The sequence below is a fragment of the Sitodiplosis mosellana genome, unplaced genomic scaffold, assembly GCF_009176505.1.
Source record: "Sitodiplosis mosellana isolate CC-2019 unplaced genomic scaffold, AAFC_SMos_1.0 Smas_scaffold_6226, whole genome shotgun sequence".
Classification (NCBI taxonomy): Eukaryota; Metazoa; Arthropoda; class Insecta; order Diptera; family Cecidomyiidae; genus Sitodiplosis; species Sitodiplosis mosellana.
The window spans coordinates 9,275,606-9,294,715 of record NW_022601467.1 but is presented as its reverse complement, the minus strand read 5'-3'; the positions used below and the strand labels follow the sequence as shown (position 1 = coordinate 9,294,715).

Genomic DNA, 19,110 nt, shown 5'->3' with positions numbered 1-19,110 from the left:
AAAAACACAGACACACACCGCCTACGTTGGATGAACGTTTAGCCGAGCGTGCGTTTGATGTCAACTTCATGCCATGGGGAAATTCCTGCACTCTTCAAATTTAAAATATGTTTGAAATAAATTTGTGGTATTTTTTTTTTTCTTTTGCTTGCTATTTTGTATCACATTCAATTATTATACAATTAAATTAAACTAGTAACGTTCTACGTTTTGTGTTTTCTTTTTTTCTCTTTTTCCATTATCGGCTAAATTGTATAATTACTGTGTGAGGAGTTTAGCTACAGCTTACAAATGGTCTACGGTATATATTTCACTTATTTAACAGAGACATTTTATGTAACCAGCTAAATAGGTCCTAAATAGTTCCGAGGTGTATATGATCATTTTTTTTCTGTTTTGTTTTTATTATTATTCTGGTTCTGTGTGTTGCTTCATTTTTTCGTTTTTTTTTTCTCCTTTTTTTCATTTTGTTAACATTCAAATTTCGAGTCAAGTGACGAACGGAAGAATTGTGTTTTGACTGATGGAGAGATAAAAGTGGAAATTTGTTGTTTTCAACTACATTGGATTTATTTAATTTTAGTTTAAATGAGAAAGAAAAAAACGGGTAGATTCAAATATTTAGACTCCGTATTTGATTTAAGTGGGGTGATAAAGAAACTGTGAAATTGATTCATTCATCAGTCGACACGTTACTGATGGCTTGAGAACAAAAATCCATTCGATTTGATAAAGACCCTTCAAATTGGCCTGAAATTGAAAAATCCATTTTTTTGCTTGGCCAACAGAAACGATAAGATATTCGGAGCGACATTTTTTTTTTCCATATAAAAATAATGCTTTTCACAATCAATAGAAATAATGACGCCTTGTGAATTTCCCGAGTTGGTTTACGTAATATGCTTCGGTTGAAAAGGCTTTCAATTGAACAAACGAAAAAATCTTGTTTTTTTTCTCTCTTCTGAAGGGCTAAGGATTGGAATGATTGTCTTAGGTTAAGTTTCATCAGTATTAATTGCCTTTTCCGAAAAAATCTTCTTCTGCACCGCAAGCCACGAGAGGGTTCATTTGATGAGCCACTCGACTTTCGGCCATTTGATAAATTCACATGCTGCTTTTTGAAACCGTGACAAATGTTGGAGAGCAATGTGTCCTAGTTTGTTTTTCTTCTTTTTAATTGATTTTTGTTTTTTTTTTTCTGGAAATATCCCATGTGAGACACATCAAACACAAAATTTACATATTATTCTGTTTTTCACATGTATAAGAAATGCATCACTTATAAAAGGATTAATTGTTGCGATCTGAATATATAATATAGTTTGTTTTTTTTTGATTGATTTAATGCTTATCGAATGTGATATCAGTTTTAAATTTTAAATTTCGAAATTGTTTATATTCGTGATGTTGGTATTATTGTGTGCGAAAAAAGTGTGAATTATGTTGAAATTGGTTCAATGATTGTCCGTTCTCCGTGCGCTAAGGAAATTTCTTATTTCGATCGAAAGAGTTTTTTTGTTGTTGTTGATGACGTGTTATTTCCGTCATTGTTACGGAATTATTTTCGAGGCCGATTTCGATCGATGCGACAGCCAAATTGAAAATCACCAACGGAGCTCATTTAAACTGTGTAGTGCCCATGAAATATCGATTAAGTGTGTGTTCGGCATCGGATACGATGGATCGAACGATGTCGGTGCATAAACGTCTTGATTTGGTTTATCATTTTGTTATAATATAAAATCAGTAACTTGGCTTTGCGTGGCATTCGATTGTAGTCCATCATTTAGCTGATTTGATGATGGGGTAGCACGCATACAACAATCCACCGTTTGGCAAGTGGTTAATCCTTCACACGATACAACGCATACGGATCGTCTCTGTTGAGCGGCAACGAATTCTAATGTTTTATCGATAGCTCGTAACCGCTTTTCCAGATCGGTCGTTGCCAAAATCTCCACCTGAATGCCAAAATGGAAGAAAAAATGGTTATTATATTCTATTTATGCACAAATCTAAAAGAAGAAGAATAAAAGTCCAAACTATATGGACTCACCTTGAGGTTTTGATTGAGTGGCAACAGCGCTATGATGTACCAAGCCCACGATGGACCATCGCTGATGGATTCCAAATTCTTTTCATTTCTTGGCATTGAACCGAAACTTTTATGGATTTCGGTGTGAATGTGTGAAGGTAAACTGTTGTACCAATCGATGGCCTTTTTGTAAATCGTCTCGTTAATCAATTTGACAACGTCTAAACGTTCTTCGCTAATTGCTTCGTCACAAATGTATTCGACTTTGGCAGTGTCGTAGCCATCTTTTTCATTGCGTTCAATCACACGGAACCGTTTGTAACCGATCGTGCTGAGAATGGAGCATCCGTTGCCGAGCAGCACACAGTCTTGGATATTTAAAATGGTGCCAAAATCGGAATAGCCACCATTGGCATGCGGTTGTACGATGCCAAACTGTCGTTGGCCACTTTCAATGACACGCCGGATCATTAGACGATGCCGTGGCTCATACACATACAATGGGCACGGTACATTTGGATAGGCGGTTGTGCATATGAAAACCGGCACCGATGGTTCTCTTTCGATTTCCTGCAATTGACGCTTGCGATAGGTCAACGGGATGAACCGTTGCATCGCGCACTCGATAAAACGTGTTACGGTCTTTTTCGAAGACGCATAAGATGCTAAACTATAATTGGTCCCTGAAGGTGATGTACTACTACGAATTGAGCTATTATTGCGATTAACGGCATAGTCTTCCACTAACGATGTCTTGCATAATGGACAGCACGACGAATAGTCTAAACATCGATCCAGGCATACCTGATATAAAATTAACAGGACAAAAAGTTAAAAAAAAAAGAAGAAAAAAAAATACGAATGAATAACCTAACAAAAAGCGAGCACATTTCACTCAAATTGTTTACATAAGGTGAATGCGGAGCAGTTCGTTCCTGTTCTAAATCACGTTCACACCATGCTATTTATATACGTATTTTATTATTACGTGCACGATCAATCGTAGCCCTGAATACGTATCATCAACTCACGTACACAGCAAGGTTCATTTGAAATCATTCGATATGTTTTTTATTTCCAACTTACCATGCAATACGTATGACCGCAGGGTGTTACCACCGGCTTCCACAGTGTCCGATAGCACAGTACACAATCAAAATCGGATAAATCTATTAGCGATGGCTGTACATCGAGCAACATAGTCGGAGCTTCTGTTAAAACGAAACAACAACAACAACAATATGTTTTAAAATAGGATCAAAAAAAAAATTGCTAACAATGTTTACTCATTCATGCCGAAAATGTGTGTAATGTACTGTGTATGTGGCCGTTTCACTTACGTTTGGCTTTGAAAATTTCATATTGTATTTGATCCAAAAGCTTTGAAATGCGCTTGTCCATATTTGATACGCCAGTGGGGCTAACAACATGGGATTCATTTGTGAACATTGTGTTGGCCAATTGATTTAGATAAACGATTTCCTGCAATTTTTCGCCATTCTCGGTGTTGTAATGCTTTCGTCGAAATCGCTTAGAGGCTTTCAAAATTTTTAACGACTTTTTATATGGATAACAGTAATTTTCTCGCTCCGAATGACGGAATTTCGTTTGCATGCTGCCCTTCACCTTCTCGCCCGAACCATTGAAATCGCCGAGACAATCATCGTCGTATTCCAATGCATCCACTGATTGAAAGCACTTATCGTTGTACAATTGAGGGAAATGCTTTAACGTACGCAAATGGCATCGATTCAAATATTCATGCACTGACGATGATTTCGTTGGTAAATTGCAATTCATCAGAAACTTTTGCAGCAACTGTGTGGAAATTGTGGTGGGAACAAGAGCAATTGCAAGCAAAAAATTAGCAAAAGAAAATACGAAATAACAACAACAAAAAAACTGTTGGTTCGGGTGGTTTGTTCGATACATATATGTACATACCTTTGCCACTTCCAATCGATTTGATTTTGAGAGAGCCGTCAAAGTCCGATTAAAATGAATCGACAAACAGTACGATATGATGGCTTCATCAGTTAAGCCTAATGCTGCAAAAGTCAATGCCCGATATAGGTATGCCTGTAAATAATAATTTTAGTTTATGGTTTTATCTCGGTTATTTAAATCAATCTATGCCTGAAGCCAAAAAAAGTGCCAATTTTCGTGTGAGCGCAATCTCTGTTTGCTTATGTGACGTCATACTCACATTGTACGAAGTTGGTCGACATTTAATCGCATTCTCAGCATCAGCCAATGAGCTTCGGAAATGTCCCAATCGATATAACACTTCAGCACGCAATAAGAGACCATTGTAATTTTTTGGACCTGAAAATATTCAAAGCAAAATAAGTGTTAAATGATTGTACTTGCTATAGAATTTCATTTTGCGATTCAAATTTCTTTTCGTCAAATAATAAAAACATTTGAATACTTGCAAGTCATCAGATCAACATGATTTAAAGCAAAAGAAAACACGCACGCACACATACAATTGCCCTGATTAATGACTGTGTGACATTGCACGGTTAAGAGTTTATTCACCGCGTCAACCGAAATGGTTTACAATGTGCAAATGTGCATGCATCGATGCTTGGCAGGAATTTCGATGTGCAAAATAACGTAAAATGGAGAAGCCATTGCGCGATATTTCATAATAACAACACTCGAAATGAGGCGCAATTCAGGCGAAATGTATTTGATGTATTGCGGAGCACACCGAGAGCGAGTAAGACAGGGCGAACGCGCGAGAATTCAGATACCATGAAAATATACCATGTTTTTTTGTGGAAATGAATGCGTATTATTTAAGTGGCAACGAAACCTTACAGCAATACAACACAGTATCATCATCATCGTCTTCGTCGTCGTCGTCGTTTGTCGTCATATGTTTGTCCAATAGACATTCGACTTTAAAAGCAGCAACAACCGCGTCGTCGTCGTCGTCGTCTATTTTTAACATTCGAGTCAACGGTATTAGTTGTCCATTTATCACGGTGCATTGAATATTCTCAGCTTTAATGTTATGTCTTCTTACTTTCTCCCGGTAGTAATAACAAAATCGTCGTTTGTCAAAATATGTTGTTGTCGCCGTGCGCAAGAGAGAGAGAGTGAATGAGGTACTAGTGTGCTGTCATTGTCATTGTCATTGAAACGATTGGCGATTAGAAGTGAGCGAGACAGAGAAAGAGGAAGAGGGAGTCAGAGCTTATTTTTACTTTTGCATAGAGTCAGGGGGACAAGTAGAAGTGATAGAAAAGACACACATAAATAAAAATAAACCCGCGACGACAACAACAACAACAACATAGCTAACGGCAACGATGAAATCATGTCAGTATCATATCAGCGAGTAATTTTGATGTGTCGCTCGATGAGTGTACTACATATATAATCTTGCCATGCATACCTGCGGGCTTTTACAGTAAATACTATATCACACAAAAGCAAATGCTGTTTGTTTTTTTGGAGCTTAGCAATATTTATTGTTTTACGATTATATTCGGTATGTTTGTCTCATCAGCTTCGTTCTATTTTAATTTATTTTATCAATTCTTTCCATGAAAATGTCGCTATCAATTGAACCGTGCTCAATTTCCACTGCACAATAACAAACCAATTTAAATGCTCAATGAAACATGGCATTATGAGAGTTTCCGATGAATCTTCAGCAAATAAGTCGAATAAAATGTTATTAATTGATATGAGAGTCAACGGTTTCGTCGTGTATCTGGAACGTAGCGAAGCGAAAATTCAAGGGCATCAAGTGAAAGTGAACAGCACTCGACACTCATTGCAGTTTTGTTTTCAATAAGAAATTGCTTTTCAACGACAACAACAACAACGAATGCCATTGTCAAATAATCATTGACGATGATGATTGATGTCGTTCGCTTATTTGCCGTCACTGCCGTAGCCGTAGCCATAGTCGCCATATCGCCGTTGTCGTTGTTGTTGGCATATTTCAATGATTCTCGGTTACGTACCGTGATTAGACAATGTTATTAGAACATAAAATTAAAAAAAGAACTAAATGCTATTTCAATTTTGAGTGGCAAGGCACTTGTTGATGGCAATGCATTAACTTCAACATCAAATAGCATATAACAACCGACACCGAAAATGATAATTGAATGCTACAGAATGCTATTTTGGCGCAGACGAACCTCTTTCGCTTTCTCGTTTTTTTCGCGCACACACGCACGCACACTTTCTCTCGATCTCTCTATTTCGCCATAACATACTTAACAAAAGCATTACTTCAATTAAAATCTATTTGGGGATTTTTTAGATTAAACTGTCTGTTGCATCGTTAGCATGTTGCCCCGTCGTAATTCCCTTTTTTTGCCGATGCGTTTGTCTGGCATTCGTTCTCTGATGGCTCGGTTTGAAAGTGAAACGGAATAGAGATCAGGAACGAAAACGAAAGAATTTGCCGTCACACAATTCAGTGTGCCAATGTTGCGCCGATGATCGCATGCATGAAGGTAAACGCATACATTTAGTCGGTGTATGCGCCTGTTTTTCGCCTTTTTTTGAAGCGCTCGCCATATGTCTGTCGATTTCCTTTCTCTCTTTTCCGCATAATTTGAGCAATGCTCATTGTGCATATACATATACAGTATACATGCAATTGTCGATATGCAAGACCATCGGAATCGGTTTAAACATCAATTTATGATTTGGCGCCCATATGCTGCACACCATGCTAGATGATGCACAAATCAAACATTAACCAATTCAGCATAAATAATATGAAACCGTGGTGCAGCAAATGTGCACTGCTGCTAAAACTGCATCACATTAGGTTACACCATATATTTTTTATTTTATTTTTATTTGACGATTGCACCAATCGCGCGCACGACATGCAGCCAACAGCGGCAGCAGCGGTGACGGCGGTGGCAGCATTTGGAGAGCAGCGAAACAGCGACCGACTGAATATTCATGACATAATCGTTTATCTGCGGCTTAAAATGTCATTTCTGTATAAATGTGCAATTAGACAACGAAAGATATTGTTAAACGCATACTCAAATCGCATTGATGTTATGGAATTTCTTTGTTGTGTGCTTCATTCCCGCATTGTTTGTATTTTTTTTGCAACAGCAGCAGCAGCAACGACAACAACAGCAAAACAAAAATACTTTAGATTTATATACTATTTTGTAGTCACTTAAGTGGTGCATCTTATGTGATGGAATAAGTGCCAAAGTGGCATATATAAATGACGATTTACGAGATAAGCGTTTCAATGAAATACGAAGCGAAAAGAGATAGGCAGAAAAAAAAACGAAGAAAAAGAAATTGAAGGCGTTACAAAAACAATGGATGTCGGGTGAAAGCAATCACTCACCAGATATGAGACGAAGCCTATTTTGGCTGCAAGCGATTCTTATGCAAATTGGATTCGCACACACACACACACACACACACACACACAATGTTATCAAGCATCTTTGCCTCTCTTGACTCTCAATTTGTAGTTCCATCGCAATTAAATGTGCCATATTCTTAAGGCGTTCTCTCAATCTCGGGAAATCTCGATATTTTATTGCGTTGTGTGTATTTGACACGGGTTACTGACTTCATGGAGAATCGAAATGGATATTTATAGATAGGCGCTAGATACTTGGCTTTTAGTCGCGTGTTGGTGTTTAACCGCATGACTCAAGATATACTCGAAATGTGTGCGGAGAGAGAAACAAAACTGAAATTGAGCATATGTGATATGCGCGCAACCATCAACTATTACTTAATTGAATCCCTTCCATCTAGTTCTCGAATTCGTTAACCGATTTTCGGTTTCATAACAAAAGACACACACAAAAGATTGAATCAGTCTCAGCCACCGTTATCTCATATAGAAAGAAAACATATCGACCGAACGAATAAACGAAAAAGCAAAGATATATGTATGCTTACAAAAATCACGAAATACAATTATGAAATGATCTCTGTCTCTCAGCACATTTTTTTTCTCTTTCTCTCTCTTGTTTTCGTTCGTCAATGGTTTGCCGAGCTGCAATGTGATTTATCCATAAATAATTCTTAAAATACGTGCATTGCTTTGGTGAACCACGTGAATACATTGCATTCAATCATATCGCAAGCCAATTTTTATTTGGCCAACGCGTGTGCACCTTTTTCTCTTTTGCCAAAGTAGAATTTGGGCTTTTCAGCAGTTTCCATACATTATTCACACTCACTCATACAATGTCTGTTTGATTTTTTGTTTCGTTTCAATTTGTACACTGTGCTCTTTACCAAAAACTCTGTTTTGCAACGGATTTTTCGATCGATTCCAAAAGCGAAATTTCAACAGAACGACTTTTCAAATTAATCATTTCGATTTTTTTGTTTCTACTTATGTTTTTCTGTTGTTTTTTTCGATAATTTTTTTTCCCTTGTATCATATATTTCAATTTTGAAACCATTTATAAGCCAAAATGTAAACATTGAAATTCTGACTAATGCACCGAAAAGAAAAGCGACCGGCTCTGTGTGAATGTGAGAGAGTGGGATAGAGAGCATGCTCATTTAAAATTCAAGACTGTTCATTATGCTCATGTTGTGTACTATATTATTGCGTTATAATCGGGTTTACGGAATAGAGCAATCCAAATGGTTTCACAGTGCTAGTTGCAATGAATCCGAAAGACGGGCTCGCAATGGTACACCAAACCAGCAATCTCACTCTTTTTTTTTATTTCAGCAGAAACATTTAGTCATGATATTTGTGTGTTAGCGGCGCGCCTTTGGAGCGATCACAGCAGCAGCAGCAAAAGCAACGACGAAACAACAGCCGTAGCAGTTTAAACTTACGTGAAATTCGCAAAAATACATCAACAGCAACTAAATCAAATATGCTACCGTTAATTTAGCCACAGTTGGCTGTTAACACACGGCTGCCTCGAATTTTTTTTCGTAATACCAAAGAAAGATCATGTTGTAAGCATTTAGAGTTGCTCTTTGTCTTTTTTCTTTTTGTCTCTCGTGCTTTGTTTTATTTCATTCGAAAATGATCGAAGCCCCAAGATCAGGCCGTCGTATGCCGTTGTTTGCTCGTAATATTTGAAGATGCAAAACTTTGATTTGAGCCAATCCAATGAAAAATACGTCCGAATACCAATCGACAATGAAATTATTTTCCGCTTTATTTCCCGTCTACAGCAATTCATTTAATTTTCAAATGAAAAAATTTTGGGAGACTTCTCTTAATTCTTGATTTGTTTCGATTATTCAAAGTTAAATTGTGATACATTGTATCTGAGATGTTGATATCAGCATTTGCCAATTTGAAAATTAAATCCAAGTATAAAATGTCAACACGTCTATATTTTGGTTTGCTTTGAAGTCTCGATATATGCGTGTTTTTTTTGTCATCGTTTAATATCATTTCATCACCCCCCCAAATCGGGTAATTATTCAATCGTTTCGTTATTTAAATTAAATTATTTCGTGAGGCGAATGAGCGACCAACACACAACCAGCTTAATTCGTTATTCGTTGTATAGCATATATATAGATTTAGACATATATTTGAGGTGGACAGGCGACATTACGTGCATTGTACATGAATGTATGTGCGTGACAGTGAATGGCTTTATATTGAAAGATTGGCCGTGCTTGATATATGATGTTGAATGAAAAGAGGCGTAAAAAATGAACGTTTTTTTTTCTCTCTGTCATTTGAATTTAGGAAGAAAAATCAAGGCTTGAAAAAGCCTTGACAACATTAAATGTGCTGGTTAATAAATCGGAACATTTATGCGGAAAACTCAAAGAGAAGCACAATTTTGTGACTTCATTGATAATTTTAGCCATGACGTGGTGAATGTGTGTCATTGAGTCAATATCGACTGTCTAAAAGTAGCGAAAAAGAGACAGAGAAAGAGAATGAAAAACAAATGCACAAATGGAGGAAATGGCATGTCGGCATATCTGATAATTATTCTAACGGCGGCCAATCGTTAAAATTCTAGATCAATTGCAATAGCCGCTAACTTTTTTTTTCTGATTAGTGGCCTAACTGAAACTGTTGTTTTTTTTTCTCTGTTGTATTAATGTACATGTGGGAACAAAAACATGCAATCAATACCGATCCAGTGCTAGTTTTTGTTTTGTTTTCGGCTGTTGATCGTGCCTGAATGCAATTTATCCCGCTGTGTGTATGTATGCGGTGCATTTAAAATGGCATAAAGATCAATAAGTGGCATAAAACAATAACTATTTTTTGTGAGAGAAAAAAAAGAGTCGTACACAGTAATGACAACAGATTTGCATAAAATTGTTGCAAAAGATTGAGCCGCAATTACGCCAGCCAACCAACAGAAGGCATGAGGCACTAGGCAAGTCGAAGAATAAAATCATACGCGCACAGTATAGCATACGGAAAATGCGGACATACAACTAAAACCTCATATGTTTGCAATAAACTACAAACTGAAGAGAGAGAATTAAAAAACAAATCGAAAATAAAAGTTGCAGAGACGGAGAAGTGTGTGCGAGCAAGCGAGAGAGAAAATCCCTTTTCCAAAATGCATTAACATACTTAGTAGTATCGAAACTAAAATTGCAAAAGAGTTACGAACGAATGATTTGAGCAATATACGAAATAAATAAAAAAAAAACGCGTTGCGTTTCACCGCTTCGCGAATACAGTTAGAATTCTGTGTACAAAAAGAACATGAACAGCAATGACGATGACGACCGCAACTACGACATCGACTGCGGCACTGTGCAATGTTTGATTTATAGCGTTCATGTCGAAACACTTACTGTCGTAAAAAGAAATAAAAAAAAACGAAATAAATGTTCTTTTTGTGTACGTCTAGGGGTTTCATTCAAGGCTTGAGAAATGTGAATATTTGTGAATATTGTGGATATTTTTCTCATTGAATCATCGTCAAAATTTCGATTATATGTGAATGTTGTGAATTTTGTGAATATTTTGAATAAAAATTTCAAGATGGCGGCTGATGAGAACACCTGAACTGTCAAATAAGAAAGACTGAATATCTGTGAATATGAGTGGATATTCTGAATATAGCTCAAAACACACCGGAATTTATGAATTTTTGAATGATAAATTCCCCTAGGTGTACGTATAATCTACGAAGGAATGATACATTGCAGCAAAGCCCTTGCACACTTCTCGCTGAATTTGTTTTTTTTTATTATTTTCAAATGACGAAAGCGGCATGAAATTAATTTTACCAACAACTCTGAACACACGTTGTGTTTCGTGAGCTGGTGAGTGTGTATGTGAGTATGCGACCACGTGTGTTTGTGTATGCATTTTATTTTGTTGTAGAATCTGTATTTCCTTTGAACTTTTGCTGCTTTGGAGGCGACTCAGTTTATGTTTTGTAGGCATAAGAGCATCGAATAAACAATTGTTTACGACTGTTTCGATTGCACACCTTTTAACCATTAACATTCGATTGAATCGTACTTCTGCCTCATATACTAATGCAGTTAAAATGCATTAAAACCTGAACTAAAAATGAGATAGAGCATGATAAAAGACATTTTACTGAATCAGTTATAAAAGATATATTGATGTGCATACACACGTGTGTGCATGTGTTGTTGCATTGGTTTGTGTATATTAATCTCTGCCTGGCACAAATGGTATGCACAAAAGAAGAAAAGATAAGAAAAAAATCGGTACGAAACAACAATCAACGTCATAGAAGAAAAAATAATTTAAAATTAAAAATAAAGTCATTAAGATGTATACACATGCTGTGATTTTAATTCTACGTCGAATTGTCATTAGCACATTGCGCCGATTGCGAACTACTTTAGAAATGAAATAGAAAAAAACGTATCGAAAACATAATTTATTAAGGGGAGATAGAGAAACTATCGATCAAACGTCCAACACAGAACGGTAGGCCAACGCAGATCGTGTCCATCATTACGTTGACTTTTGAGAAAGAAAAGGAAAAAAACACGCCACAGCAAAAAATAATAATTATGCAATGTGTCATTTTACATACAGCTATGGCACCCAATCTTCAAGTGATGTGCGAATCGAAAAAGGAGGAAAATAATGTTGAGCACAGCCAGCGCAACGCAATGAAGGCGAATGCGAGCGCAATCGCGCGCGCACACACACAAAAAGACCATCAAATAAGTCAAATACACACAAAAAATGTATATAAAATGATGATGAAAGCAAAGTCACGTAAAATCAAGTCAAACATTTTGAAGTTGTGGTACCAACACCGCAAATCAACACACAATGAACTTGCATTTGATTCGATTTCGGCACAATTTTGTTTTTCGTCTTTTTTGCAATACATACGAATTAAATGATCAATATTATACAATGAGATTCAGGCAAATTGTGTAATACACCATTTTTTTCTCATTGAAGTGCCACAAGCCGATCGACAACTATATGTATACCGTTCATACCATATACCTCTAAGTGATGACGAGATCAGATATTTACATTATTGTGATTATTTTTTTTTGCTTCTTTCGTCTGCTGTGCTGCTGCCGTTACCGTTGCCGCGTTGCCTATTGCCGCCGTTGTTATTGTATTTGTGCATGAGTTATGTGCCGAAAGACAAAATAACGCAACCCGAGAGTCGACACCACGATAGACAGAAATATTTTTTTTTATTATATAATTGCCCACAACTAAATCGTTTATAATTTTTGGAACAATGAAATACTCGATGTTAATTAGATTTGAATACATACACATACACACATTATGCGCTTAGATTGCACAAACTGATATCAAAGCGTGATATTATTATTATATTTCTCATTGTTGCTTATTTTTAAGTGTATTTCAATTTACCGATTCAATTATGTCAAGTGAAAATGGTTTGAGCGTGTGTGTGTGTGTGTGTTTTATGAAAATATTTGTTTTTCATAATGGCTTGTTACATGTGGCCCGAGTGTTTCGCGCGCGGGATGAATATGCAAAATTTGCGCCAGTTATCGAGTGGTTGTGTGTTTTGCTGTTGTTCATCATTGGCATTCATTTGTGTCCACTTTCAACTTCGACCCATTTGTATGTACTGCATAATAATTACGTGCAAATATCATTTGAAAATGCATCATTGAAGGAAGTATTAAGTGGCATTTAAATGAGCCAATTTCGGACAGAAATTTAATTTTTCCATGGACTTTTCCCGTTTGGACGGTATAACTGTATGCATTTTGTGTGGCCCAAAAATAATAATTCACAATTCCCTTTGTTGACCTCCCCACGCTCCAGTCACCTTCGCGCCTCTCGCCTGTCTTCTTCTCCTTACTATTTTATTCACGTGTGCAATTCACATTTCATTTTAATTTTTTTTCCCTTCTGTGTCGTGCACTTATGCAATTGGATTGCCAGTTCAGTGCATTATTTTCTATGCGAACCATTCCACATGGCAAATCAGTTTTGACAATGCAAATATTAGCATACGATTAGTAAAATGTCATTGTTGTAAGATTCCAAATTTAGTCCTGCTACTGCACATTAACTACAAACTAATTGGGCATGAACTGTTTTTCTTTTCTTTTCGATGCATATTCAGTTGTGTTATGCAATTGGAAATTTCAAACATAAATGTGAGGCCCTAAAAATTTACCGTTTTGGCCAGTTAGTTTCTTGGCATGTAAATAAAAGCAAAGATAAAAATAAAATTGTCAGCCCAGCAGAATATGGTTTTGACGGAGAAGGAAAAAAAACGGTGCTGTTGCAGCCCGGAATGGGGACAGTCAAACGAGTATGAACTTGGAACCTAGGCCAATTTACATGTCTATTTTGGTTGCATGACAATTGTGTTATTGTACACAAACAAAGCCCACCTCCATGATCATATTTCTATAAAAAGATCCACGGTGTTAATTGAGTTTGAGGTTTTGCGAGAGACCAACGGAACCGATTTCCGGTTGTTTGTGGTTTCATTTTCTCTCTTGTGGCCCCCCAAAATACAACAGTTTCACATTTATATTTACATAAATATGTAGCATGGCTTGATTGGTTGTTTGGTGAACAAATGTTTTTATTATTTTTTTTTTTATTTTACGTTTTGCTTGTCGAATTACGATCGTACTTACATTTCTCAAGAGCGTCATTGCATGATTTCAGCGCCTCGTCCAGTGCATTTTGTCGGAGCAACGTTTGTGTTGTTTCATTTACCGTTTCGGCTTGTATTTGCGGCATCCACCACTTTTCCACCAAACGGGTAATTAGTACATCTTGTTTCAAAGCATCGCCGTACACGAGAAACCGTTTATCGCAGACTTGACATTGTGTTTCGTTGTGAACACAGTCGCGGCAAAAGGTGTGTCCACAGTTCATTGTTACCGGGTAGACTAACACATGTGCACACATTGGACATAATAAAGGATCCGTTTCGTGTACATTGCTAACTGTTTTACTATTACATCTATTGTCTAAAAACATCGAACACTCGGAATTGCAGTAGCCATTTCCGTTATTCATTTCACCACCACTACCACCACCGCCGCCGCCACTACCAACAGCACTACCACTATTAATTCGTCGTTTGGCCTCTTTGCCACCATCCAGTTTCACAATATTGGCCATTGTTGGATCAGTGGAGCACATTGGGCCCATTGCATGCGACTTTTTGCAATCGCATTTGTCATATTCCTGAGCCGATTCATGATCGTACACAAATTGAGTTCGATTCATATTGGTTTCATTTTCGATTGGTTTCATTCCAATGTCCCTGTGGTTTTTGTTGTTGCTCGCATACGGACTTATGTATTTCGTTCTTTGTTGCGAGCACTCATGTAATACAAATTTGGCACATTCACTAGAATCACTTTGCGTAAGGGGAGCTAATGGTAACGGTTGCTGCTGTTGCTGTTGCTGTTGCTGTTGCTGCTGTTGATATTGCTTATGCAGCAGATGTTTTTGTGGCAGCTGCGTTTCGGATAATTGGCGCTGACGCGCTTCGGGCGATACCGATGATGAGGTAACACTCTCCAAAAGGCCGATTGTCAAGTGCTTCAACTTATGAACTGGCACCGAATAACCGAGCTTACTACAGATGAATGCAAACACATTAAAACTTTCGCGAATGTGACCGCAACGTGCTAACGAATCACCATACCCGATGTACGTATCAATTGAGATCAACGATTTTGCTGATGCCGCATATTTATCGGAGAAATGAAGAATGTGCCCAAACAGTTCCAATGCTAGTTGATAGTTTCCGCTATCGAATGCTTCTTGGGCCAATTCATGAATGTTATTGGCCATATTTTAGTTTGTTTCAAATCACGCCACAAAATTCGTCTATGGACAACTCGATTGTTCTCACTCGCTCACTCGCTTCTCTTTCTATCTTTATTTAACGTACACACACCAAAATTGTGTCAGTTCGATGAATTCCGTCTTTTATTTTTGAAGAAATTGCGTCGCACCAAAACCTTCATTCGATATGTGTGGAATGATCTATCTCTCGTCCTCTTTTAATTCTACCCCAATTGAGCATTGCAAAAATAAACAAAAGATGACGCAAATTTCATTTTTTTCTCGATCAAATTGATCCACAAATTTGTTTACGTTGTCTACGTTTTTTTGTATATATACGAGTGAGTATACAGTAGTTCTTTTTGTTATTTAGTTCCTTTTCTTCCGTCTTCTTTTATTATTTCGTTTATTTGTTTGATCATACATTTGATTTAGCGAGAAGAAAAAAACCCGTTGTCGTCGTGATTCAAACAAAATACAAACACTGTAACACACACGCACGCAAAAAAAATAACACCACCTTGAACGGGAATCAGTTTACGTTCTGCAGATATTCAAACATCTGAATAAAACATCTTCGGCGAGTTCATGAGTTTAAGGTCCGTAGCATGTATAAAAGAGACTTGCACTCAATCATAATATAGAACTGGAAAAGTTACGACGAGAACACACAGTTAGTCGAGTTTAAAATTTAAATTCAATGCGGTTTCATCATCATCATCACTTGGCTTCAGCAACACTACTATATATTCTTTCTCTCTTTCTCTCTGTTCAACACTAAACCCGCTTAAACATTACATAAATATCAGATGATTGTGTAACCATTCACGTTGGCTGTGCCCAACTACAAGAGAGCGAGAAAATTCAAAATCGCGCGTCCACACAAGCACTAACACCACCACAACTGATTCTCATGGCAAAAGCAACACTATATAGAATTTTCAGATTTTTTTTTCCTTTCTTCTCCGTCGTTGTTGTTTTTCTCGACTCAGAACAGCAACCGACACAGAAAAAAAACACGGTTCAATCAGCCGATTTGTTCGCCATTTATTTTATATTTCGTCACACTGAGTCAACGTTTGAAGATAGAAAAACAACAGAAAAAATAACGTTGTAAACAAGAACTGCTATCGCAGGTGCGATGTGCTCTGTCTCATTCACTCGGCACACACGTATGTGATTCCAAACGATTCAATGCACACCAAGAATACCCCAACAGAATAAATCAACAAAAATAACACATGGTTTATAACTTCCAAAAAGTCAGAACTTTTTTTCTTCTTCTTTTTCTATAGTTTTTGGTCGTCGTACGATACAAATTTGGATTTAGTCTTTTCACTGTTTGGATGTTACTGTAACTGTCGTTGTTCTCAATACAACAAGTTGCTTGTTCCAAATTCGTTACATAAACACAGTATACGGTTCGGTTTATTCCACGGATTTATACATTCAATTACAAGTATTCATATAACACACATGGCTTCTTCGTTGTATATGTTTCGGTTTTTTTTTCTCTTCTTCTTCTGCTTTTTGTTGTTGTGTATGTGTCGGCTTGTGTTGGTGACCAACGCTAAAACGGTGCCCAACTATATTAACACTTTAAGCTTCTGAATTTCGGACTATTTTTTTTTTCGATGTAGTAATGTTTTGTTTTATATAATCGTTCACATGGATTTTTAGTTAGAAAGAAAAAAAAACCGTTCTTGCTCCGAATTTCGGCGTTGCACTGATTAGAATTCACCGTAGCCGTTGTCAAATATTATTTACACAATGTCTGGCAAAAACGCCTCTTTTTCGGTTCTTTGAAAAATACCGATATTATTTTCATGAGAAGTCTATTCACTGTGTTCGCTCGTTTGATTTCGCTCTACCTCTCAAAAGATTACGCGTCCAAGCGTGGTTTTGAAGGTTTCGGATCGAATTCGCGGTTGAAATAAAATGCTAAGGCCCGACGATGTTCCTTGTACAGTCGAGGCTTTGAGAATCTTCTCATTTGTTTACAATTGATTCTGACGCCAAGTTACTCACTGCTCGTTTAAGTGCATTTTCAATGTTCACAGGAAAACTGAACGAACTGTTGTTCAATCATTCATTACGTGATTGCGTTGCGTATCGCGTTGCCGTCTCTTTATTGTCGTTTTTTCTTCTTCTTTTTCGTTTCTTTATTTTATTTTGTGCGTTGTGTGTATGTGTGTGACGCTCTTTTTCTCACTTCTTCTTCTTCTTCTTTTTATTTTCTTTGCTCGAAAACCGAATCGAATCGAGAAAAAAAAATTATTATATTACATAAATGTCGCGATATTTTCTCATTCGTCTTCGTTTAAGCTCCGTATCACGTAAGCACTGTTCTTGATTTGTTTCATGAGAGTGTACACCGAGTATAGAACTGTGTGTACGGCGGGTACGATGCGACACACAACAATATTTCTGAGTTTTTTTCTCTGCTTTTGAGAGCGAAAGCCGACTTTTTTTTAAATTCTCTTGCTTGTTTTATTCACAAGTTGATGTTTGCTGCTGCTATTCTCTCTCTCTCGCATACTGTTTTTTTTCTTCTGTCGTGTGTTTCTCTTGCATGAATGTACGATTCACTCTGTCACCGCTGCCGTCAGTTCTTTTTATCTGTTGGTGAAAAAGTCGTTGTCGTTTCGCACTTAATTTCTGTGATTTCATTGATTCGTTTCCATCGGCGGCGTTTTGTTACAATACACGGTTTCCAACCAACTAGAATGGAATTAAAACATGAACCACATGGCTGTACACTTTGCTTCTATCGTTCATTCTAGATATAAATACATAACATGCTTATGTAACGTATGGCTTAGTCACACGTAATATTTACAAAATCTAACGAAATTCACACAGGCAGCACCGTGTGTTCATTCTTTTTCTTTATTTCTGCTGTTCACTCTCCTTTTCTTTCGTTTCAATCGTCGTTCTAATCATCGGGTGAAGTCATCACAGTACACAGTTCACTCTCGATTTTCCATAAGGTTCGGAAATAAAACTTCGGCTTTATTTCTCTGTCCCAAAACAGAAAAAGAAAAGTATACACACTTTGCCTTCAATTGAATGGCTTTGTTACGTTAAAAAAATGTTCTAAACGTTGGCGCGCGCGGGGGGAATTTCACACGCAATCGTCGAAGCGTCTGGCTCGGAATCGTTCGTTTGCAAGTCGAACGATGACACTTTCGTTTAACAATAATTATGGAATATTTATACACTCAGATTGTATGGTACTGGCTTCATACACACATGTCCACACAATTTCCTTTTTTTTTGTTTTCGCACAAAAGGTGTACACAGGCCGACCACTTCAAAAGCAAACAAAAATGCCGAATGAAACACACAATCTGATTGTGGAACAAAAACAAGGCAACCAAACAACAATGACACGAAGTAAAAACAAACTTTTCTGTTTATAAATTAAATCTTAAACAGAAAAAAGCCAATTTGAATTGTTTAGACGCCGAATGGTACGAAAATGAAAAACTTATTCGAAAAATAAACTTTTTGTGGGGTTTCAAATGAATTTTGTGTTCATTCGTGTTCGCAGTCTACAAGCGAAATGAATGTTTAAGTGAATCAGTTTGTTGGTCTGAGCGCACGTTACGCTCAACCTCGTATGACTACATACGCTAGCGAGTCCATAATGTGTGCTACACGATTAAGTGTAAAGCGATGCAACGTTTCTCACCAATACAAAACACAACGCACACACCGAAGCGCTGCTCGTTCCCATTGACTATCGGCCGCTCGCTTACTCTCTCAGTCAACACAGAAAATACACATGCCGCATGCCCAAGTTTCGTTGGAAACATGCTGCTGTACAACAGAG

The 19,110-nt window shown here is 37.2% G+C and overlaps 1 protein-coding gene across 1 annotated transcript; it reads right to left on the bottom strand.

Moving 5' to 3' along the window:
- Positions 1–230: 230 nt before the first annotated feature.
- Positions 231–18,898, bottom strand: LOC129577734 (LON peptidase N-terminal domain and RING finger protein 1). Its single transcript, XM_055465234.1, has 7 exons — positions 14,108–18,898; positions 4,242–4,360; positions 3,980–4,114; positions 3,376–3,853; positions 3,122–3,246; positions 2,057–2,839; positions 231–1,961 (listed from the first exon to the last, which is right to left on the bottom strand). Exons 1-7 carry the CDS (start codon positions 15,279–15,281, stop codon positions 1,731–1,733), a joined length of 3,045 nt encoding a protein of 1,014 aa, XP_055321209.1. The 5' UTR covers positions 15,282–18,898; the 3' UTR covers positions 231–1,730.
- Positions 18,899–19,110: the final 212 nt, after the last annotated feature.

Bases quoted from the DNA above. Each gene is read 5' to 3' on its own strand.
- LOC129577734 (XM_055465234.1), bottom strand. From the start codon at position 15,281: ATGGCCAATAACATTCATGAATTGGCCCAAGAAGCATTCGATAGCGGA. The intron at 4,115-4,241 runs GTGAGTATGACG...TATTATTTACAG, and splicing joins GTCGACCAACTTCGTACAAT to GCATACCTATATCGGGCATT. The intron at 3,854-3,979 runs GTATGTACATAT...ATTTCCACACAG, and splicing joins ATCGATTGGAAGTGGCAAAG to TTGCTGCAAAAGTTTCTGAT.